This window comes from Coenobita brevimanus, chromosome 14, assembly GCF_032717465.1.
Source record: "Coenobita brevimanus isolate Jiangsu-jjx chromosome 14, ASM3271746v2, whole genome shotgun sequence".
NCBI lineage: Eukaryota > Metazoa > Arthropoda > Malacostraca > Decapoda > Coenobitidae > Coenobita > Coenobita brevimanus.
The window spans coordinates 26176505-26202359 of NC_136967.1; the positions used below are offsets into that span (position 1 = coordinate 26176505).

Sequence of the window (25855 nt, forward strand, 5' to 3'; positions counted from 1 at the left end):
CAAGTTTTTGAAACAATATACATGCTAGAACACAGTATATAGAAGCAAATCAAAAGATACATAGAAATAACGTGGAAATGATGCATAACACACCAATCCTTCGACAATGATAGAAACAGGCTCTTAACATTAATGTTTTGTATTGTGCACGACATGTAATCACGGATGTAATCACTGAGATTGCCTCTGCTCTGTCTGGCTGAAGAGAGTTGTGAACATTATGTAGCTTCTCTAACCTTTTCAGATTTTTTTTTTCCTTTATGTAAGCAGAGTTATTACGTATGTCGCGATGAACGGCACTGGGTTTTCATTTCACATCAGTAGAAAATGAGAAAGGTAAACACTCCTCTCGGGAATATGCTTCAATAGGTTCTCAGAGGACAAAATGGACTTCAGGAGGATTTATCTTTCATGCTGGGCAGAGGATTATTAATATTTCATCATAGACATCCGCCCTTGAACTTATCTAATCCTCCTTTGGTTAGAATCATCTTTAATTTTTCCCATCCCTTACGTCGTCCTGATACAGGATCTCCAGCACTTCGGATTCTGGTACAAACACCTCTTTCAGTAGCAGTAGCAGTAGCAACGACCTTTTTCTCCATGCTACTTTCTCCGTCTAGAGTCTTTTTGCCAGCGAAGACAGCAAAAAGGAAGGAACGAAGAAATGTCTAAAGTCACTGCACCCTGAGCATGTAAGTGAGAGATACTGTATCGAAATAGACAAGTGGTCGTGCTAGTGCCCTGTGAATAATGTTCGCAACACGACCCCTCTCACCGGGTGACAAGTTCTCAAGAGCGATGGACATGGTCAGAGCTGGAAAAAAGCCACATATCCTCACAAGTATGGAACACCATCCAGTTTTCAACTTATTTAGCTATGTTGTGTGTATATTATGAAGCAATCTTGTATTCCCTCTAATAGCCAATATTGCAAACGTATTGCAAATGGTTTTTAATACTACTCCAGTAATTCCTGAGTGGCTCCTTTCACGAGCTGAATTATTTATTGGCCCTCCCGTGCGTCCTGACACTGAAAACCAGCTCTGCTTAACCTTTCAGTCTAGGAAATCAAGAAAACGGCAGAAGCAAGATGGTCAGAGCAAGGTGATCGGTCACGGGCTGAGAAAAATATGTTTCAACTCCTGCCCTGAGTGACTCTCGAGGGTATAACCGAGGGATATGAGATCAAAGCGTATAGTTGCAGTGCCTCATTTCTGTTGTCTGGAACGATCACACACACAGTATTGTTTATGTCCAACTTGCTTCTCTAGACGTAAGCACACCCCGAAGATAATTACCTAAGCTGTTTTTCATAGTTTCTGTCTCACGGAACTATCCTGTACTGGTCTCTTACGACTCACTTGCCAACTATGAGAGGGGTTATGTGAAGATGATCGCCGCCTTTGTTTTCTTTCGTGCTTTGTCCGTGAAGTTTACCCATACATTCCGAAATGCATTACCAAAGACCTTACTGAGAATATCAGAAACACACATTAACACACAGTAACTGGCAATATGTTGAAAACCAGATACACATATTTTGTGGTCTTAGTCTGCTTCACATTTCCAGTTTTTCAATGGTCACTTAAATGTCTTTTTATCATAATCATACAACTGTTCCATATTGTCATTTTCAACTTGGTCTTGCTCTTTTACTACTACACTCCCCTTCAAGAAGATGTACATCAGAACACTTGCTATATTCATTCTGCTCACTGTTAAGAGTAGATTTTGTACACAGAATATTCACAGTCGCTATGCACAAGCATTTGTAAAGGTACACTCACACACATTTATCCACACGGCAATGAGTGCACATAAATTACTTTTCTGAACTCGCTGTAATCATTTAATCACAATATATACGAGCATTTCACAGAACTTATCATCTTTTAGTATACCTGCAGTAAAGGCAAAGATTTCAGACCCTCTCTGCACGTACCACTTTATATCCTTTAGTTTATATAAATATAAGTATATGAACTTATTGTACTTTGCCACATGTGAGCAATCAAGCTTTCTCTGTACACGTGCACTCAGTGTACGGCACACACACACACACACACACACACACACACACACACACACACACACAAACTTTAATATTCTTTACTGTACACTTGCTCACCAATTGACTATCCATAAGACCATGGCAAAGAGTAGACCACTAACCCAGCCCCCTCCCGCCCGTGGGTCTAGTCAGGACGGCGCGGGGTAGGGCGGGACGGGGCAGGTGAGGGCGGGGCAGAGGGCGGGGCAGAGGGCAGGGCAGGTGAGGGCGGCCAGGGCGGAGTAGAAGAGGGCGGGCAAGGGACAGCCACCTCCCCGCCCCACCCCGCTGTCGTGGTGCATGGCGGCGGGGACCTCATCTGTGGAAAAAATTCACAAATCATTCCTCGTTATAAAGTCACCTTTTGTGACGGTCGTTCTTGCGTGTGACCACTTATGTGGGGTGAAGTACAGTTAAACCCTTGGCTATGAGGATGTCTTTTTCATTTATTATTATTATTATTATTATTATCATTATTAGTATTAGTATTAGTATTAGTATTATCTGTTATTATCACAATTATTATTATTATTATCTTCATCATCATCATCTTAGTTTTGGCATTGCCAAACTTTTTTCTTTTATCATTTCACTGAGTATGATTCAGAACAAAAAATGCATACACTTAAAAAAGAAAATTAAAATGTTTCGGGAAAAACGGTAAACAAGTGTTTTGTTGCAACACTGTTTAAACACACTTTTAATATAATTTTTCTTGTTAATGCAATAAAGAAGAAATCAAAGGCCAGAAGCCCGCAAACAGTTCCTTCAAAACAAAGAAAAAGAAAAAAAAAAGAACACAAAAGAGAGCCAAATTCAAGAGCCGTTCATTTCGAGATGCCTGGACACACTGCGTTTGAAAGACTGGAGATCATAGGAAGTAGGAAATACAGACTGAGGGAGACAGTTCCAGAGTTGACCTGTTGCATAAATGAAGGACTGGGAGTAACGGATAACTCTTGCATTAGAGAGTTGGACACAAAAGGGATGAGAGTTTGCTTCTAGACGGGTGCTAAGCGCCCGTCGTAGAGGTGAAGGGATGCAAGCAGAGAGTTCAGAGGAAGAGTGACCATTGAGGTGGTGACAGAAAAGAGATAAAGCTGCAACAGTGCGGCGAAGAGACAGAGGTTGATGAAAGACAGTGAGAGGAGAAGAGTCAAGGAGACAAAAAGCCTTTAACTCCACCCTATTAAGAAGAGCTGTATGTGGGGAGCCTCCCCACACATGAGAGTTGTACTCTACACAGGGGCGAATCAAACCCGTGTCTAAAGTCAACAAGTGTGCAGGGGTAAAGAAGGTATGGAGTCGGCTTAACACACCTAATCTCTTGGAAGCAGATTTTACAAGAGATGTAATATGATCTTTCCAAGATAAGTCGCGAGTGAATGAAACCCCAAGCATGTTAAAGGATAATGCAGGATTGGGCTGGATATTATTAAACATTAGTAAGTACTCATGTGGAAGATTTTGTCGGGTTGATAGGTGCAAGAACTGCGTCTTTGATGCATTAAAAACAACAAGATTATTTTTACCCCAGTCAGAGATACGAGCCAAGTCAGACATTAGGTGTGCCATAGCCTCATCCCTTGTTTGTTGAAGTAACTGCTGAGACGGATGTTGCAGGAACCGAATGGAAAGGAGAAGGGTGGAATCATCATCGTACGAGTGGATAGGGTTAGATGTACATCTTAGAAGGTCATTGATAAATAAAAGGAAGAGAGTTGGTGATAGGACTGAGCCCTGAGGAACACCACTATTGATAGATCTAAGAGAAGAACGATGACCGTCTACAACAGCTGCTATAGAACGACCAGAAAGGAAGCTATAGATGAAGGCACAGATGGAAGGATAGAATCCGTAAGAGGGCAGTTTGGAAATAAGGATTTATGCCAGACTCGATCGAAAACCTTTGAGATGGATTTTCCTAAAAACGAAGTAGAAAATATATTGCTGCAAAAATCGTACCACATGTTCTTGGTTTATTTATTTAATTTTTAAAAATCTGTTTATAGGGAAGGTCCAATATATTGTTTTATCTTTAACACTATGATTGGATAACTTTTGGCTGCGTTCTTATACATTATGTTTAAAGAAAAACGTTCATATACACCTTGAATATGCGTACCTGTGCGGTAAGCGACAATGCCTATTGCCCTTGTACACTGCACAGCTCATATCTGAACTCACTTATCAGTGTACTGTATTCATTTACTGACACTGTATTACTAGCTCAAGGGGAACTCCAGGAAAAACAATTACATGAAAAGCATAATGCTGATAAATAAAAACTGACGAGAATAATACTTCTGTATGAGTAAGAGTGTGAATGTCAGGACAGATATATCTAAGACTGATGAAGTGGCAAACAAGGCTTTAAAAACGAGAGGTATATCCGGGAGTAAACACACATTAGTCGATTACTACTGCATCACTATCGTTGGCTTCAAATTATTTAGAAAGAGCAGAGCGGAGATTCGGGGTAAAGGCATGTACTATTTGAGGGCTGGTAAAAGAGAAATGATGCAGAAGTTAGGAACATGACAGTGTTTAAGTGAAATGAAAGAATAGTAGCTTAGAAGTTAGAAACAGTGTAGAGGAGAAGTGAGGTAAGAGAAACAAAGCAGAAGTTAACGATAGGGTAATGGTGATGTGAGGTTATTTCGACACAGTGTAGACGTTATGAAGATGGTACTTGTGAGATGTGGAGATAAATAAATGGCTAAAAGGTTAGAAGAAGAAAAGAGATGATGTAAAGAGAAATAGTAAAAAGGCTGGAAATAAGTGGTGGCGAAATGGAGTTGAAAAGAAATAATTCAGAAATTCAGAACAGGGTAGTGTGTGAGGTGAGATGAGTAAGAAATAGTAAGTGGTTGGAAACAGCAGCGATGAGGTCCTGTGTGTGTGTGTGTGTGTGTGTGTGTTGGTGAGTGGATGAGTGGGTGAGAGAGAGAGATGGGGGGGTGGAGGAATAATGGATAATTAACACCAAGCCATAATATACGGCATTGTAGGGGTAAAAGGAAAATAACGGCCGGAAGAAACACGGAAATATCAAGACGAAAGGTAGGACAGAAGAATACAGGAGGACAATAAGGAGAGAAAGACTGGAGACATGAGGCCCTCTTTGGTCGCCTCATACGACAAGCAGGAATACTGGGGAAGTATTCTTTCCCCCCTCCCCAGGGATTAGATGGAGAGAGAGAGAGAGAGAGAGAGAGAGGGAGAGAGAGAGAGAGAGAGAGAGGGAGAGGGGGAGAGAGAGAGAGAGAGAGAAAGAGAGAGAGAAACAATGGTGAAGTAATTAATGAAGCAGGCTAAATGCTATAGTATGAGCAGCAGGTTCGAGGTTAGGAACAGTGCCGAAGGTGAGGCTGCAGTTTAGTTATAAAGCAAAAGTTAAAGGTTAGGTGTTAGGAGCAGTACTGAAAGTGAGGTAGCAGGGTTCAGTTATAAGGCTCAAGTTACTAGTTAGGTGTTAGGAGCAGTACTGAATGTTTGATAGATGGGTACAGTTATTAAGCAAAAGGTAGATGTCAGATGGTGTGACGAGGCTGTGAAGTGAAATGGTGAGGAGTAGTTACTGTGAAATGTGTGAGCTGAGAGAGAAGCATGTACAGGGAAGAAGTCTGATGTTACGAGGTATGGTGAAGTGTTTAGTCAAGACGGTGAGATTAATAACGAAAAGTGAGGGGTGGAAAGTTAGAGGTGCGTAAGAATAAGCTGAGATTAGAAGCAGGAACGATATAGAATAAAGTTAATGCAGTTATGAAGATGAGTCAAAGGTTACAGGTTAGGAGCAGTATTCAAGCAGTGTGGTGAGGCTGTGAGGTGAAGTTGTGGCGAATTAGTTGAAGATGCTGAAGTGAGGTTTAATCATGAGGTGAGGGTTGTGCGAGGTGAGAAAGATGTGCAAGAGTGATGTGCAGTAACATGAATGGGCTTAGGTGATGAGTGACCTAAATCCTCCACTACGATGATGTGTTTATAATTTTACTGATGCTATCATATGACGATTTGATGTAACCTAGAAGAAGCGCCTTACAATGCAGTTTTCATGGATGCTATATTGTAAATCCTCCAGGTCGAAAGGTTTTTCGAAGTTTTAGCCAGTGTCTCTGAAAGTAGAATGCTAAAATTAGAAAGACGACATGTAAGTGTAGTATGGTATGGGAGAGGTTGGAGTTTATGAAGTGAGGTTAGTGTGACTGAGCGTGAATAAATACGAGGTGAGGTAAAAAGGTTTAATTATGAGAGACAATTTACGGGTAGTGAGATGATCTGCAGGTAAGAACAGGGAAGTGAGCGAGGTGAGACAGTGAACTAAAGCTGTAAGGAAGGGGTTAGGTGAGCTAAAGAGATATTTTTGAGAAACAGGTTCCAGATAGAGTTGAGGTGTAATATGAGAAGCGGAATGTTTGGGGGGAGACAGTAAGGAGTGTTCGGGAGCAAAAGGTGAGAACTGGGGAGTGAAGAATAAGTTAGAGACAAAAAGATGATAAGAAACAGTTTAGAAGTATGATGTGTGAGGTAAGAGTGAGGTAACAAGGAGCAAGTTATTAAGAGTTTGTGATTTGAGGTGCAACTGTGAGGTGAGATGGCGGTGAGATGGAGTGAGGTGAGGTAAAGTAAGGTGAGGTAAAGTAAGGTGAGGTGAGGCAACGATGAGGTAAGGTGAGGTAAAGTAAGGTGAGGTGAGGCAACGATGAGGTAAGGTGAGGTGAAGTGGCGATGAAGCGAGATGACGTGAGGTGGCGGAGAGGTGAAATGGCAACGAAATGAAATGGTGATGAGGTGAGGCGGCGGTGAGATGAGATAAGGTTAGATAAGGTGAGATGAGGTAGGTAAGGTGAGGTGAAGTAAGGTGAGGTGAGGTAAGGAAGAGTGAGGTTAGGTAAGGTGACGTCAGGTGTGTGTGGGTAGCGGGTGAGGGCAATCAATGTCAACAAATGTCAGATGTGACCGTCGGCCTCTCCTCTGGGCGTTTCCGTCGCTCTCCTGCAGCATATACCAAGCATCCGCCAGACCTAATGATGCCTCCTCGTACCGGCGTCATTTTACATCTATACACAACTGATTTTTTCCCCGTGATCACTTATTTCATTTAGTTATTTATCTACTTATTAAGTTTCTCATAGTTATTGCCACGCCTTGATGTAAAGCATTCTTGGCATGAAATTATTTTAGAGGTATGCACAACTTCGCTTCTTTCGGGTATAAACGCAAATTTTCGTGTGATAATTTTTTGCAGCAATTTATTTATCAAGTATATTTGCTCGTTTAATACAAATGGATACGTTTATTTTTATGCTGTTATCGTTACACCTCCATGTCCTCACAGGGTCATTTTCTGAATCATATCCCTCGTTTCTAGTAAATGAAGGCAAATTTGCGCCTCATCATTGTTTGCATACCCCCTGTGGGTAGGGTTTTTTTTTCAAGAATACTCCCCCAGTATCCCTGCTTGTCGTAAAAGGCGACTAAAAGGGTTGGCGGAGGGTTAGTGCCCCTCCCCGGAAAACAACTAACTAAAAAAACAAACAGTAAGCCTCGGACAAGGACTGACCAAACGATGACGACCAAGGACCGGGCAAAGGACATGGTTATCGGAACGTGGAATGTAAGGGGAGCGAATGATGAGGTGAAAGAGAGAGAGATTGTCCAGGTGCTTGAGGGTGCGAAAGTGGATGTATGTGGAATAATTGAAACAAAATGGAGAGGAGAAAGTGTGAGAGAATGGGAGTATGGATGGGGTATATATGCAGGAGTAGGTGAGAATGAGAGGGCAAAGGAAGGAGTATGTATCAATCAATCATTTCCTGTGGCACCCCACGGGATGCATAGGGTCTCAATGAACTCTCTCCACCAATATTTGTCTCTTGCCATCTCCTTCAGGTCCCACCAACACTCCTCTCCTGCTTCTTTTTTCATTGTCCTCAACCAGGTTTCCCTCGGCCTACCTCTACCTCTTCTTCCTTTAGCAATCCACTCTGGCACATCCTGTATTAAACAACCTTCTTTTCTGTATATGTGCCCCAGCCACTTCCAGCGAGACAGTCTCACATATTCATTAACTGGTTCCACTCTCGTAATATCCCTTACTCTTTCATTTGTAACTCTGTCTTGCCACTTTACCCCAAGAATCCTTCTCAGTATTTTATTCTCAAATCCTAATACTTTCTGATCTGTTGCAATTGTACTGTACCATGACTCATGCCCGTAAATTAAAATGGGTCTAACCATGGACTTGTAAATTTTCACTTTAGTATGTACCGAAAGCATATTATTATTCCAAACAGATTTCAACATTCCAACAGCTCGCCAAGCCTGTCTAATCCTCTCCTCAATTTCATTGTTTAATGATCCATTAGATGATACAATCGTTCCCAGATATTTAAAGTTTTCTACATCTTCACCACATTATTCCCAATTACACAATCGATTTGGTTCTCCACGTTCATATTAATAATTTCAGTCTTTCCACAATTTATTACCAATCCCACTTTTTTTCCTTCCTCCACCAGACAATCAAGCACTCTCTGCATTTCGTAATTACTTCTGCAAATCAGTACAATGTCATTAGCATAGTCCAAATCCATCAGCTTCTTATTGTCTTTCCAGTTAATTCCTGCACCTGTTCTCCTTACAACCTTTTTCATAACATAATCCATTACCAAAACAAACAACAATGGCGAAAGAAGTCCTCCTTGAATTACTCCTGACCTAACTTGAAATGGATCACTCAAAGAACCACCCACCATTATAGTTGTGAGTAAAAGATGGAAGAGGAGCATAAGACAGTATGGATCAGTTGGGTCAAGGCTTGTGTGGGTAAAGTTGAAAGTTGGAATACAAATGTGGGCGATTGTGTGTGTGTGTGTATGCGCCAACGCAAGATCTTGCTAGAAGAGTGAGAGAAGAGTTCTGGACAAATGCAGAAGTGTGCATGGAAAAGTTTGGAAGGAATGAGAGAGTGTTTTTGATTGGTGATATAAATGTTAAAGTTGGGAATGTGAAGGTGGATGGAATAGCTGGTGAGTGGGATGTGCCTGCTGAGATAGATGAGAATGGGAGTGCGTTAGTGGACATTTGTGCTGGGAGGGGGTTGGTGATAGCCAATACCCTCTTCAGGCATAAAATGATCCACAGGTATACATGGCGAGTGATGAGAAGGGTGGGTGGTGAACTGAATGAAAGGAAGGCAATGATTGATTATGTGTGTGTGGATGAAAGGATGCGAAGATGTGTAATGGATGCAAGAGTTTATAGAGGTTGGGGGAGTGGACTTTCTGACCACTACTTGGTGGTGGCCAGAATTAGAATTCAAGTAAGATGGAGGAATAGAAGAAGGGAAAGACGAGAGGAAGGAATAGTTGCAAGAAGAGTGGAAAGGTTACAAGAGGATGAGAAAAAGGCAGAGTATAAGAGAGAAGTGGAGGAACGATTGGGCAAATATGAATTGGAGCAGATGGGAGACGTGGAAGGTGTGTGTAGGATATTTACAGAAGAAGTATGTGCAGCATGTGATGTGGTGTGTGGAAGGAAAAGACGGAGGGGGGTGCAAGGAACAGCGTGGTGGACTGAAGAGGTGAAACAGGCTGTGGCACAAAAGAAGAAAGCATACAATGAATTGATGAGAAATAGGGGCGTGGAAGAAGTTGAGAGGCGGAAGAGAGAGTTATATGTAGAAAGAAGGAGAGAGGTGAAAAGATTAGTAAGAGAGAGTAAGAAGAGAGTGGATGAGGAATTTGGAAGGAATTTGAGTGTAAAGTGGAGGGACTGTAGGAAAATGTTCTGGAAAGAGGTGAAAAGAGTAAGACAGGGCGGAAGTGAAGTTAGCAGGGGAGTGAAAGATAAAAATGGTAGATTACTAGTGGAGAAGGGAGAAAAAGTGAGCAGATGGAGAGAACACTTTAAGGAATTGTTGAACGTAGAAGATGGAAGTAATGCGAGTATAAGTGGCTGGAGAATGGCTGGGAGAAGGAGGGAGGTGAGAAGACAGGAAGAAATCAGTAGGATAGAAGTTGTGGAAGCAATGAAGAAAGTTAAATCGGGGAAAGACCCAGGAATTGATGGAGTGTGTGGTGAAATGCTGATGCATGGGGGAGAGATAGTAGTAGAATGGATGTGGAAGATGTGCAGATTGGCCTGGGAGGAAGGTAGAGTCCCGGAGGATTGGAAGTCAGGTATAATTATTACCTTGTACAAAGGAAAAGGAGAAAAAGAAGTGTGTGGTAATCATAGGGGCATTTGTCTTCTTAGTATAATAGGAAAAGTGTATGGTAGGATACTTATTGACAGAGTTAGAGAAAGAACAGAGAAATTAGTTGGAGAAGAACAGGGAGGCTTTAGGAAGGGAAGAGGTTGTGTAGATCATATATTCATTCTTAGATCTTAAGTGGAAAAGTTTCTAGAGAAGGGAAAGAAGTTGTATGCGGCTTTCATGGATTTGGAGAAAGCATATGACAGGGTGGATAGACAAGGATTGTAGAAAGTGTTAAGAATATATGGAGTAGATGGGAAGTTGTTGAATGCTGTGAAGAGTATGTATGATGGTGCGAAGGCTGCAGTGCATGTGGATGGTGAACTAAGTGAATTTTTCTCTTTGAAAGTTGGGTAGAAACAGGGATGTGTCATGTCTCCATGGTTGTTCAATCTGTACATGGATGGGGTAATAAAAGAGGTTCAAGGTAGGGTAGTGGATGTTGGAGTGGCCATGGTGAGAGAGGATAGTGTTTGGAAACTCCCTGTACTGTTGTTTCCAGATGATACTGTGTTGTTGAGTGAAGACGAAGGGGAGTTGCAAGGCTTGGTGGATGAGTTTGGGAGAGTGTGTAAGAAACGGAATCTAAAGGTGAATGTAGGGAAGAGTAAAGTGATAGTCTTTGAGAGAGGTGAAGTCAGTGAATGTACAGCGAGGTTGGATGGTGAGGAACTGGAAAATGTGAGTACGTTTAAATACTTGGGTAGTGTGATGAGTAAGGATGGAGGTTTGGAGGGTGAAGTGCTTGAAAGGGTACAGCAGGGAAGAAAGGTTGCTGGTTCTTTGAAAGCAGTGATAAGAAACAGGGAAGTGAGCATGGAAGTGAAAAAGTTACTACATGACAGTATTGTGATACCAACTCTAACGTATGGGAGTGAAGCTTGGACGTTGTTGGAAGGACACAAGTCAAGAGTGAGAGCAGTGGAAATGAGTTATTTAAGAGGAGCCTGTGGAGTCACATGGAGAGACAGGCTGACGAATGAGGATATAAAGGAGCGTTGTGGTGTTGATGTGGATGTGATAGGAAGCGTTATGAGGAACACGCTGAGGTGGTTTGGCCATGTGGAGAGGATGGAGGGTGAAAGACTGACGAAGAGAGTGTATGTGAGTGAGGTGGAGGGGGGAAGAGGGAGGGGGAGGCCGAGGATGAGATGGAGGGATGGGGTGGAGAGGTATATGAGAGAGGGGGGGTGTGAGTTGGGAGCAGGGCAGTGAAATGGCGGGGGACGGCGACTTGGAGGCGATTTGTTTGTGGTCACCCCAAAAGGGATTGAGGCGTCTGGCGATAGATAGATAGATAGATGTTTATTTAATCACTGAGTTCTGGAGAGGTATACTTTTCCATTCTATTTGTTACACATATAGATGGAGTATCATCGTCATGGAACAGATTTACAGGTAGAGTTAATAAATTTCCACTTCTGTCGACCATGAGGGCAAGTTTTATCGTGATCATTTTGTGTATTTGAGTATTAGCTTACTTATTATTATGCATTGAAAAGTGGCAAGGATTATTTTCTAACTGTTACCGATACGTATTTTTGTAAAACATTATTTTCCTGGCGCCGTTGTAAAACTATTGTGTACTATTTTGCTTCTCTCCTGGATAGGCTAGGCAGATTTCCATTTGGTATCTTCCTTTTTGTTACCCGCCCCCTCCCCGGAGGGGCCTGGGGACAGGAATTGTTTTCACTCGGTTTCTCTGTTTGTTTGTGTCTCTGTCTGTCTGTTAACATTACGCGAAAACTTCTAGTGCGATTTTGGCTAAAGTTACAGGGATGATGGGCTATGACCTTCTGATCACCTGATTAAAATTTGGGGCCAAATTGGGCCAAGGCCCTGGCTGTAGGCCCCAAAAATGTTAAAAAAAAAAAAAAAAGTGTATTGGTTAAAATCGTTTTATCGTTATAATTCCCTTCAAATTCGTCATATCGACATGAAACCAAAACCTTAAGGTGTATCTTTCAGATCTGCATCCTATAACATGCCTCATTACAGCAGGGGGGTCAATGTCAGATGTGTCGGGCCTAAAATTTCAAATGGGGATAAAATTGTCAATTTTCACCCGATTTACTCCAAACTTGATATGTGATATCTTTGACTAGACATCCTGTTGCTTATATGTCAGCACTAAACTGACTGCCGGGGACGGGTTATCGCCAGCCTTTACAGGGCGGAGCGATTGTGTGTGTGTGTGTGTGTGTGTGTGTGTGTGTGTGTGTGTGTGTGTGTGTGTGTGTTCCTATTATATCTCTTGAACGGCTCGAGATATCAACATGAAACCTTCAGGGCATCAAGATTTGGCCAAAGTTTTACATGAGTTAGAAAATGGAAACTCGAGGTCAGGGTCACTAAAATGGCTGCCAAAGGTCAACTAGTTTTTATCGCCCGCCTTTAGCACCATTATATCTCATGAACGGTATGAGTTATCAACATGAGACCTTCAAGGTATCAAGATATGGCGAAAATCTTGGACTTGGCCAACAACATATTCTGGCGGGCGATTAGCATTCGGCTCCTGAATGCTTTTTTTTTTTTTTTTTTTTTTTTTTTTATCTTGGCATGTTTATTTAAGCTGGCTCCGCATTGGACCGTTTTTCGCTCGTGGTTTGCCAAGCGCCGAGCATTTGCTGGAGAGCAAATGAGCAGTATCTTCACACTCAACAGCCCAGCCGTTTTCCGAACAACTAGCATAATCACCAGCATCAGCCTAAAGTAAATGAACAAAGCTAGAAATGGCGCCAACCGCCTCTGATATACGGACTGTCGCAAAATGTGCAGCTATTATAGCAGTTTTAGGTATTCTTTAGGAACTGCAGAAAAACAAAACGTGTGGGTTCGATCATAACTGAGAAGAAGAGCTTCAGAAGGAATAGTTCGTTGGTATGGTCCCACAACATTGGATATTTCCTCACTTCTTCCAGTAATGAATGTATAATAAAGGAGTTCCACATTATACGTTGAGAGGGACACTTTTGGGAAGGTTTCCGATGAGTACTTTGGTGGAGGGCGGCCATTTTTCTTGCTTACATCCGGGTCACTTGCTGCTCGTCTGACGAGTTGCTCTCCGTCCAACCGGGGAGCACTAGCCATCTGCCGTTGCTTGCGAGAATGCCCTTCTGGCCTGCAAATGCTCGGCGCTTGTCAAACTACGAGCGAAAAACGGTCCAGTGTGACGCCACCTTTACTTGGGTATGGAGAGGTATAGTTTCTTACAGGTGTCGGTACACCTCGAAATACAGTAACAGCAATCGGGCAATTTAGCATTGGACAAAGCTGAACCAAAGAAAATGATACACGGGAGAATAATATGACCAGATATTTAACTCTCCTTGACTCCTATGATTCACTTTCAGATGAAAAGAGTTATCTACCCTGAGCTAGAACAGAACACTAGAATTGTCTCTCAGATTTTTATGACTACAGTCTGGCTTTAGCTGAAATAGACTGCTATAGAAGTTCTGATTATGAAAAGTTAATTTAGTCGAGTCTAGACAAAGATCTGAGAGCCCCTATTCTAAGCTGACATGTCCATTCACGTACCAACAAACATTAAGTTCAAATAGCTGACCATACTGAGAGAAGGAGCTGCACCTTGAGTAAAGTTACCATAATTCATAATCTTATGCTTCTCTTTCCTCTTTCTTAGTTCTTGGTGCCATTTGTCAAGCTATACTCCTAAATCTGCCGTCTTAAATTTTTATGTATTCCATACCCATTCCACAGTGAGATTCATTGACACCGTTCCCTACAGTGCTGTGTCGTGTACTGAGTTATAAATAAGATAAACCTATTAAAAAAAAAAAAAAAAACTATACCAGCAGGTGTGCCATGTCCAGTCAACAAAAATATAATCGCTACACTCATTTTATTGCACATTCTGACACGCAGGGCGAAGAGTTTTTAAACAATGTAATGTCTGTCGTATTTCGGTAACGATATATTATTATGTACCATGTCACGCAATCAAGTATATCAACATGACCAGCTTTAATTTTTCAGTTATTCAGAATCATCAGAGATACCAAAAAATGTAGAGCAATGCCACTCGGTTCCCGTTTCATCCAACATGTGAGTAACAATACATACGCCGTTGACAGTATAACAAAACTGTTATATTTGTGTACGAGGTCACATGAAATTATCATCTCATTACCCTCTCTCTCTCTCTCTCTCTCTCTCTCTCTCTCTCTCTCTCTCACACACACACACACACACACACACACACACACACACACACACACACACACACACACACACACACACACACACACACACTTACTCCTCCCCTGCTTGCACTCCTCTACACCTTCACCATCCCTTCCTCCACACACCCAACTAACCATCCACAATGAAGACGGTGACGGAGGCAGGTGTGAGTGAGTGTGGTCGACAGGTGTAGTTGCCAGCGTCCCTCATCTCCACCTTGGCCAGAGAGAGGGTCGAGGAGAGCTGCGGGCCGCCCCTCTCAGTGTGTACGCTCACCCCACCACGTCCACCACTGATGCTAACCACGCTGCTGTTGTGCACCCACTCTACCTGCAGGGGAAGAAAGGGGGAATGGAGAATGTGATGCGAGGGAAATATGACTGTAGGGAGGAGGACCTAGGAAGTTAAGAAGGATATGAGAAAATGGGAGAAGGAAGTGAGTGAGGAGAGAGGGAAGTGGGAAGAGAGAAGTGGAAGAGGGAGCTGTGGAAAGAATGGAGAGGAAAGTGAGAAATTAGGGAGGAGGAAGTGAAATGGAAGGAGTGGGAAAGAGTGGGAATAGAGGGGAAAGAGGCTGAAGAGGGAGTGTGGAGAAGAAAGTTATATAGCGGGGATGGGATTTTTTTTTTTTTAATAACAGAACGGAGGAAGGAAAAACAAATGAATAAAATAATAATCCATACACCAGATAACTGGTGTCCTCTGTTCATAAAATATCTGTAACAGTTAGATTTGAACAGCTGTGAGTTGAAATCTGGAGGGAAGCAACTCTGGGGAAGCGAGTTCCAGAGAGATGCAGTTCGGGGAATGAAAGAATTCTGATAGGCAGAAGTTCTGCAATATGGCTGAGTGACACTCCAGGCATGAGCGCTACAGATGCCCGTGTAGCACGAGGGAAGGCACGGACAGGTGGCACCGTGGACGCAACTTCGTCTGAGCATTTGCCATAAAAATATCTGTAAAACAATGCATGGGAGGCAACATTCCTTCTTACTTGTAGGGGAGGTAGTTTATTTGTAATGGCAGGGTTGTTAATAATTCTTACAGCTTTGTTCTGAATTTTGTCTCGTTGTTTTAATGCAATCTCTCCACATCCATTCCACAACGGTGAGCAATATTCAAGCTGAGAGAGAGCATGATAAATTATAGCTAACTGCTCGTCAGTGAAGAAGTTACGGATTCTGTACAATAATCCAAGTTTTTTTGAGGCGGTTTTAGCAAGTGATCTAACATGAGAGGTCCAGCTGAGGGCATTGTTAAGTGAGAAGCCAAGAATTTCAATACTTTTGGAGATGGGAATATTAGTAGCACTGAAGGTAATGTACGAATCTGGCAATATCTGTCTAATAGTAAATTGTATATATTTAGTTTTACTACCATTAAATGAGACAAGGTTGTTTTGTCCCCATTCACTGATCGTAGAATTGAGAGGTAGAGATATTAGACTTTGTAAATGAGTGTCTAAGTGTGAATGAACTATGTAGTGTTGAGTCATCTGCATATGAGTGGATGGGATTGTGGGTGACAGATAAGAGATCATTAATATGAACCAGGAATAGGGTTGGAGCCAGAACTGATCCCTGCGGCACGCCAGCGTTAATTGAGTAAAAATTGGAATATACATAATCTACTTTTACTCTTATTTTCCTGTCACTATGATATGAAGAAATCAAAGGAACAAAAGACAATAGTCCATAGCAAGGGAGTTTGGACAGCAGGGAACGGTGCCATACTCTGTCGAAAGCTTTAGAAATATCAAGGGCTACTGCATAAGTTTCTCCATGTAGATCAATTGACTGATGGATGGTATGAGTTAGGAGATTGAGTATGTCAATGGTGGATCTTTCGTGGCGAAAACCATATTGTCTATCACAAATTAAGTTGTTGGAGTCAAGATGTTTAACAATGTCTATCTATCTATTTATAGCCCGACGCCCTAATCCCGCAAAGGGTGGCTGCAGACAAAACGCCTCCAAGTCACTCTGTCACCCACCATTTGACTACCCTCCCCCCAACTTACCCCCCCCTCCCTCATATACCTCTCAACTCCATCCCTCCACCTCATACTCGGTCTACCCCTTCTTATTAATTAAAGTTTCAAATACCTTACCAAGAGAAGATGTGACAGCTATTGGTCTGTAATCAGAGGGGTCAGATGAACTTCCTTTCTTCGGAATTGGGTGGATATTGGCTTCTTTCCATGAATTTGGGAATGAATAAGTACGTATGCATAGTCTGAATAATTTAGCAAGAACAGAGGCAAGTTCTGGGGAACACTTTTTCAAAACAATTGGCGGAATTTCATCTGGGCCTGGAGCTTTGTTGGTAGGTAAATTGTCTAGGATGGATTTTACGTATCTTCTCTGTATTTTAAGTGGGGCAGATTCGGGCGAGTCAAGTTCTAGTACTGGGACATTCTGGCTGGCATCGTCTATGGTAGAATTTCTGGCAAATGTACTGGCAAAAATATTCGCTTTCCCACCCGGGTCATTTGTAATGTTGCCATCTGAAAATTTTAGTGGGGGAATGGAAGATGACTTCTTAAAGTTATTATTGAAAGAATTAAGACCTGACTAGAATATTCTATTGTCATTAAGGTTGTTAAGTAGTTTTGATGTTTGCTTTTGAAGAAAGTTTGATTTAGATAGATTTAATACAGCTTTTGCATGATTTCTAGCAATTGTAAATTGGGAGAGTGATTCAGATGTTTTTGATTTTAAGTAAGAGTTATATGCTAATGAGTTTTGGGCTGTTGCTCTGGCACAGTTGCCATCAAACCATTTTGGAGAGTTCGATCTTTTAGTGAACTATTGACTTGGTATGAATAAATCCATATCAGCTAGTATTAAGTCACAAATGATGATAAAAATAAGGAAAAAGGAGAAATAGCCGGGAGAAAGGGGGGCAGGGAAAGGAATGGGAAAAGAGAAGAAAAGGGAGAAGGATGGAAAAGAAGGAAGAGGGGGAAAGAGGGAGGGAAATGAAGGAAACAGATTATGAGAGTTGTGAAGGGAAGGAAGGTTGAGATTAGGATGAGGTGGAAAAGGAGCAAAGAGGGATGACAAGAAAGGAGGAGGAGAAAGGAAAAAGGGGAGGGAAGGGAAACAGAAAATATATTACAAGCTGCTCTACAATTTTGCTCGCTTGTTCTCCTCTTCTGCTATAAATATATGCATTTTACATTTGAGCAGTCATTGAATGCCTCCTGAAGGAGAGCCTGCTTATTGGACTTCCCACACACTTCCAGTATTACACTTTGTTCTCGGGTTCTAGTGAAAGGCTCTACCGGCATTACTGATAACATGTTTATGCAACCAGTTCCTTTGAAATGTAATATTACTTTATTTTATTGTCTCATTATCGCCTCCAGTTATACCAGCATTTTGACAGCAAGAGACGAGATTGTCAGTGGTATTAAACTGCTTTATAACAGGGTGTGCGAATGGCTTTCATTCTGGATGTGGAGAGAGAGAGAGAGAGAGAGAGAGAGAGAGAGAGAGAGAGTCTCGTGGAGTCCAGTCAGTCAACCTCTTGCTCCATCGATTATTCCTTGTTCTAGCTACATGACCCGCCCACCTCCATTTCTGTTCATTTATAACTTATATAATGTCTTTAACCCTAGTCATCTCTCTCATCCAAACTGACCTTTTCCTGCCTCTTATAGATATTCCCAACAGTGACCTCTCAATTGCTCTTCGAGAACGGAATAGCTGATTTTCCATCGATTTTGTCAGTTTCCAAGTCTCACAGCTGTAGTTGATAGCTGGGATTATACAGTCGTTATATACTTTTCGTTTCATACAAGCTGGCAAGCTACGTTTCATAATTTCTCTATGTTTACCATAAGCTTTCCATCCAACTGTAATGCGTCTGTTTATTTCGCTGTCGTGGTCTTTCGTTAGTTTTAGTATTTGCCCTAAGTAACTGTACTCTTCGACTTCAAGAATTTGTTCGCTTATTCTGACGACGTTCTTTGGTATATTTGGAATAAACATTATTTTAGTTATACTCCGGTTCATTACTAGCCCTGCTTTAAGACTTAATCTATTTAAGTCGTTTAATGTTTCTTGCAACGCCTCGGCTGTTTCTGAGATCAGGGCAATGCCATCTGCAAAACTTAAATGGTTTAGGTTTTCTCCCTCAAGTTTACCTCTTTGTTTTCACAGTCTAACTTTCTGAAAATACTTGCTATGCATGCTGTAAACAATTCTGGTGAAACTTGACCTCCCTCACTCACGCCCTTCTCAGTCTATTTTTTCCCCGAGTCTTTATGCAATTTAACCGTAGCAGTTCCCCCATTATATATGTTTTCGACCACTTGTGAAATATTCTCAATTACTACTTGTTCCCGCAATGAATTTATAATTGCTATGTGCTCCACTGAGTCGAAAGCCTTTTCGCAGTCAACAAAACCTAAACACAATGGTTTATTATTGCTCTTTAGCTTTCTCAGTTAGCTGATTAATTGTGTGCAGATGATAAGCAGTCAAACACCTGCTTCGGCATCCTACCTGTTCACGGGGCAGGTTTTCTTCCAAATTTGCTGTTATGCTGTTGGTAAAGACTTTAGGTTAAGAGTTTGTAATTAACTGGTAATAAGGTAATGGGTCGATAGTTACTGAGATCTTTTGAGTCGCCTTTTTTGTAAAACAATAAAGCTAATTTTTTCTTCGTCTTTCAAACTTCTTCAAACATCTCATGTTCTCAGCGAAAATGAGGCAGGCTCTGTTGGTCATAATTACATAACACCACAGCAGAATGATAGCCAAATTTACGCCGCTAAGATTTACATGTTCAGTCTTCTTTAAACTTGAGCTTTGAAACTCTTGGTGACTGTTTCATCTGATGTTCTTCCTCAACATTGCATCTGGATTTTTTTTTATCAGTAATGCACGAGTATCTATATCTTTTGTCATTATTGCATCTAAATTTCTTTATCAACATTTTTCCTGGAGCCCTTTATTAATAATACAGCTGATATTCTTCATCAATGTTGTACCCGTAATCCTCTACCAATACTGAGCCTGATATTCGTGGCAACAGTGCGTTTGAAGTTTTTAATCAGTATTGCGGCTGATGTATCTTGACAATATTGCATCTGAATTTCCTGGTAAACATTGCGCCTGTATATCTTATTCAGAACTGTGCTTGATACTGCACCTGTAATGCTTTATCAATATCGTATGTGAAAATCATGGTCAATGCTAAATATGATATTCTCGACAGTGTTGCATCCGAATATCTTGATCAGTATTGCACCCGGAAATCTCAGTCAAAATTGTGTCTGCTATTGAAGGCTGGACATCAAGGCCTTACCCAATTCTACCCCCAGACCCGGACAGCTTGGCAGACCCCTCCTTCTCTCCTTTCCTTCATTGATTCCCCGCCTCCTTCCCACCCTCTGATTCCCTCCCTCCCTCCTTCCCTCCCTCCCACCTGGCCCTTCCAGCTCACAGCAGGGAGGGAAATTAGGAAGGGAGAAGGAAAGGAGAGAAAAGGAGAGGGGTAAGAGAATGAAGGGAAGAAAAGAACAGAGATTGATAGATTGAGGGGAAGGAAGAAAGTGAGAGAATGAATGAAGGTAAAAGGAGTGAGAGTGTGAAGGGAAGGAACGGAGAGTGATAGAATAAAGGAAAAGGGAGAGAGGTGGGTGACTGAAAGGAAAAGAGAAAGAGAAGTGAATGAAAGAAAGGAAAAAAAGGAGACAGAAGAGCGTGTGAGAAAGACGGGAAGTGGATGAGAAAGGGAGGGCTAATGATGGGAAAAGAAAACAGTGAGAGAAAGAAATGAAGTGGCAGAGAGTGACTGAATGAAGAAAAAGGGGAGAGACGCAAGAATGTTACAATGACGAGACGAGAGAGAGAGAATGAAGAGGAGAGAGTGGAAGAATGGAGGGAAGGGAGAGAGATGTGAGAATGAATGGAAGGAGATGAAAAGGAGAATGTCGGTGAACGAAGGGAAGAAGATAAAGATGAGAGACTGAACGAAATAAGGAATACAAAGAAAAACATGAAATGAGGGAAGGAGGATAAAACGTATACGACACGAAAAGAAAACGTAAAGGAGAGGATAACTGGTACAACAAATAAACACACACACACACACACACACACACACACACACACACACACACACACACACACACACACACACACAGAAGGAAGTGAGAAACAGACAGACAGACAAAGAGAAAAGTAATAAATGGACGAGAGAGAGAGAGAGAGAGAGAGAGAGAGAGAGAGGAGGAAGGAAGGAAAGGGAAGGAAAGGAGATGAGATAAGAGGGAGTGAGAAAGGGGAGAGGGAGGAGGGGAAAATGATGTACAAAGTAATGGAAGCCGAATTATTAGATCACAAGAAAATATTACATCGGGGTAACCTTTGTGTGTGTGTGTGTGTGTGTGTGTGTGTGTGTGTGTGTGTGTGTGTGTGTGTGTGTGTGTGTGCGTGCGTGCGTGCGTGCGTGCGTGCGTGCGTGCGTGCGTGCGTGCGTGCGTGCGTGCGTGCGTGCGTGCGTGCGTGCGTGCTGGGTGCCTAATGCATACACTGAGAGTCAGTGAAAACGCATCACCCAATACAGCTGCAATCATTCGTGAACCGTTGCCTGTTTCCAACACTGGTCTAATTTGGTATGATCATGTACTCATACAACAACCATCTGAACAAAATAGGTTCGTTTTGTTCACAAAGCAATGTCTCAGAGATACGATTAATCCATTCAAACCATTCCATTTGCTGCCAATTGGTGGAAATGAATCACGTGGCTGTATAACGTCTATGATAGTGTGTACGTGGAATACACTGTTAGGTCTTGACAGGTTGCCACTATGCCACGTTTGTCATGCCTTCAACGCCATCCTGCCTCAGGGATGCTGCAGGGTGGCATGGCGCAACGTGAGGTAGCCCGTGGAATGGGGTGCCATCATTCAGCGATTGTCCGGCTCATCCGGCGGCATCATGAAACAGGCTCAGTTGAGACCTGACACCGTCCTGGAAGAGTACCGGTACATGCCAGCACAGAACGTCAAGATCACCACATATGGATGCTGCATCTCCAGGACAGATTCCATTCGGCAGTGTAAACAGCACTTGAGACTCCTGGTCGACTTAATCATCGGATAAGCAGGTCCACCGTGCAGCGACGACTGCTGTCGTTTGGCCTAAACGCACGTAGACCCGTAAGAGATTTGGATCTCTTACTCGCCCGTCGTCGGAACACACTACAGTGGTGTAGCCAACACGAACATTGGATCAGAAGACAGTGGAATGCTGTTCTCTTTACTGATGAATGTCGCTTCTGTGTGGATCATTCTGACGGACGATTGTGCGTTGGGAGACGACGTAATGAAAGTTACGCTAACTGTTGTGTGAGACAGGGTAATCGCTGGGGTAGACCCGCCATCATGGCATGGGCAGGCATTCCAGTCGACTGAAAGACACCTCTTTTGATCATCGAAAGCAACCGCAGGATCTAGGATACGTCGACAAAGTTCTTAGGCCCCAAGTGATCTCGTATCTACGAGACCTTACAGGTGTAACGACGTTGCAACAAGATAACGATCGTCCATACGCTGCTCGTGTCACAGCTGAGTTTCTGCAAGCTGAGAAAGTTAACATAATGCTATGGCCTGCCTTCTCACCTGATTTAAATCCAACTGAACATGTGTGAGATTATCCTAAGGGGCGCCCATCTCCGCGTGATCCCACACCACAAAACAGACAACAACTGATCCAGGCAGTGCAAGAAGAGAGAGAGAGGCTTCCACAACACATATTAAGAGAATTGGTGTCAAGTATGATGCGTAGGATTGTATTTTGCATGGCTGCAAATGGTGGCCACTTCCCGTAGTGACTGACAGAGGTAGTGTGGAGTTGCCTGTCTAAGAGTCAAGTCACAAGTGCACTGATAACTGTTTATGTAATAAATTTCTTGCCCTTATATTCTGTTGTAATCTTACAGGAGATATTAATGGCCTGTGTGAACAAAATTTAGTTATTTCGAACTTTACATACAGTAAACCACAGATAACTTACTGGTGCGTTTTTACTGACTTACACTATATATTACGTTAGCCATTAAGATGATGCCTTACATGACTTGCTCTTTTTTTTTTCTTTTTTTTTTTAGTGCTGTTACCTATATTGTTATTGCTGGAGTATCATAGCTGTAATATTAATTACAGTGCTAGCCACTTGTAGTATTTGTAGTACTAGTAAGTGTACTAGAAACAGGGGAAAATGTAGAAATGCAATTGATAAAAGATACGTACACCGGTCTAAGTATTATCACTACCCCTGAAGACAAAGGGCTTAAGCCTAAGAAAACAAAAATTCTGTACCACCAATTACACTCAGGAAAGGACTGAAGTATAAGGTCCATAGATCTGGCTCCAGAGATCACCATTCCAGCCTGAACACACCTTGATATATCGTGAAAGAAGTTTCATGAGTATCCGTCGGGATGAAGTAAGGATCTTAAGGCTGAAGATATTACGGGAGATACAAGCAATGCATTGACGCTCCTGTGGAACCAATAAAAGACCAATAGTTCCAGGAATACGACAGCAAATATACTGGATGTTACATTTCCAGACATCAGCACTCGAGACTTCTGCACAAGTTGTTAAGAACTTTGTTTTATTAAATAAAACATTAGTTCATAATATATATATATGCCGCGTGTCAAAGAGACTCATCACTTGAGGCAGACCTCTAGGGGTGCACCAGGAAAGGTATCCGGGTGGTTGTCAGACCCATATTATCAGTTATTCAGTATCTAGTGGAACAGTTCTTTTCTCAGTCCCGGATTGCCGGATAGTTCTGTACATAGCAACAAATGAAATCAAACAACAAGAAAACGATCTGATGGATATGTCGAGTAAAACTGGATGGCTGGATTTCTAAGCTGAGGTAAGAGGATGGCAGGAAGTGGAAAGTTTCAGACTGGAATGAGATTAGAGGAGATTGTGATGTTTTGACATTTCTATTATCAGAAAAGAATTAGAACGGAAGAAACTGAGATGGTTTGGACATGTAGAGAGAATGGACCAGGGGAGTTGAGTGAAGAGGTGTAGAGGTACTGTATATGTACTGAGGTATCGGCCACTGACGAAGAGGTAGGCTGAGAAAGACATATGACGAGATGGTGCTTGCTGACCTCAGATTTGTGTGTGTGTGTGTGTGTGTGTGTGTGTGTGTGTGTGTGTGTGTGTGTGTGTGTGTGTGTGTGTGTGTGTGTGTGTGTGTCCGACTCTAGGCATAGGTTTCACAGCCTGCTCCCAAGGCCCAGTAGTCCTCCTGCATACCATACACCTCCACATGTCACCACTTCGGCGCTAACATCCACCGTCCATACTGAATACATTCTACGGCTGTCTCCAAACAGGACTGGTGTATTGGCACTAGCGGGGTGTATTATTACATGTCGGCAGGTCTTCTGGTAGATCAGTGAAGTCCGATTTTATTAAATTCTAATCTTTAAACTGTCCCTGTCCCAGCGAGGATTTGAACCTTGAACTGGCAGGATTGCAGGCCCATCTCACTCATTTCACATGGAAACAGGCATGAAAACAGAATATGATGATCATTATAATATAAAAATAATTGTGAAAATCATCACTTTATTGCCTGGACTGTAAAATAATGTTTTCAATTACCACTGCCTGTTTGACAGAAAAGGACAAAAGCTTTTTCCCTATTTCTAAGACAAACTAAAGAGAACCAGTGAGACAATTGAACCATCTTATATTACTGCCCAACAAGTACTAAGCAAACACGGCTGGCAGCTGAAACTTCTACCCGGCTGTACCCAGCAACCAAGTGCATTAAATTTGTGTCTGGCGCTGGTTTAAGCTTTGACTCTAATGTTCTATAATAGCACAGTCAGGCAGGAAAGGTAATACTTACCATTATGACCAACAATGTTATACATCTGACAAATTGAGAAATTGTACAGCAAGTGAAATGTGATCAGAAACTACTGGTTTTAGACCTGAAGTGTGTAAGTTTAATCTGCGATGACAAACCTATATACTTTGTAATTTTATTTACAGAAGATGAACAGAGAAAGGAAAAACAAATTAAATATAATAACCCATTTACCAGATTACAGGTGTTCTCCATTCATAAAAAATCTGTAACAGTTGGACTTGAACAACCATAGCTTGAAGTTTGTGGGGAAACTATTCTGGAGAGGCGAGTTCCAAAGAGATGCAGTTCGGGAAATAAAATTATTCTGATAGGCAGAAGCTCTGCAATACGGCAGTGTGACATTTCAGGCATGAATTGTTACACTTCCTGGAGAGGTGAAAAACAGATGCAACTTCGTCTGGGCATTATAAAAGCTGCTGTTTAATAACGCAAGGAAGGCAACATTCCTTCCTACCTGTAGGGGAGGTTCTTCATTTGTAATTCCAGGGTTATTAATAATTCTTACAGCTTTGTTCTGAATTTTGTCCAGTTGTTTAAATGCAACCTTTCCACATACATTCCACATTCCAATATTCCAGCTGAGAGCGCACATGGCTTGTAAATCATAGCTAACTGCTCGTCAATGAAGAAGTTACGGATTTTGTACAATAATCCAAGTTTCTTTGAAGCTGTTTTTGCAAGTGATCTGACATGAGAGGCCCAGCCGAGAGTATTGTTAAATGAAACGCCGAGAATTTCAGTACTTAAGATGGGAATATTAGTAGCACTGAAGGTAATATAGGAATCAGGCAATAGCTCTATTAGTAGTCTGTGTATATTTGGTTTTACTAACATCAAATGAGGCAATGTTATTTTGTCCCCATCCAGTGATCTTAGCTAAGTTATGATTTATGGAGATTGCCGTACTGAGTTGCGAGTTGGCAATATTAAGCTTTGTGAATGGGTGTTTAAATGTGAAGGAACTGTGAAGTGTTGAGCTATCTGCTTACGAATGAATGGGAATATGGGTGATACCGGTAGATAAGAGATCATTAATATGAACTGGAAATAGGGTTGGATCCAGGACTGATCCTTGTGGCATGCTGGCATTAATGGAGTGGATATTGGAATATACATCATCTATCTTTACTCTTATCTTTCTGTCGCTGAGATATGAGGCAATCAGTGAAACAAATGATGATAGGCAATAGCAAAGGAGTTTGAATAGCAGGGAGTGGTGCCACACTGCGTCAAATGCTTTAGAAATATCACAGGCTACTGCATGAGTTTCTCCATGCCAGTCAATTGACTGATGGATGGGTATGAGCCAAGAGACAGTATATGAACAGTGGATCTTTCACGACGAAAATCATACTGTCTGTCACTGATTAAGGTGTTAGATTAAAAATGTTTATCTATGTGCTT

At 42.0% G+C, this 25855-nt stretch overlaps 1 protein-coding gene across 1 annotated transcript in view; it reads right to left on the minus strand.

Moving 5' to 3' along the window:
* Positions 1 to 2202: 2202 nt before the first annotated feature.
* Positions 2203 to 25855, minus strand: part of LOC145390253 (zwei Ig domain protein zig-8-like) — a 70082-nt gene continuing 46429 nt past the window's right edge. Inside the window, exons 6-7 of the mRNA XM_080265241.1 lie at positions 14657 to 14852; positions 2203 to 2372 (exon numbers count right to left, since the gene is read on the minus strand). Coding sequence (XP_080121367.1) covers positions 2203 to 2372; positions 14657 to 14852 — 366 coding nt within the window. The remainder of the gene's footprint in view (positions 2373 to 14656; positions 14853 to 25855) is intronic.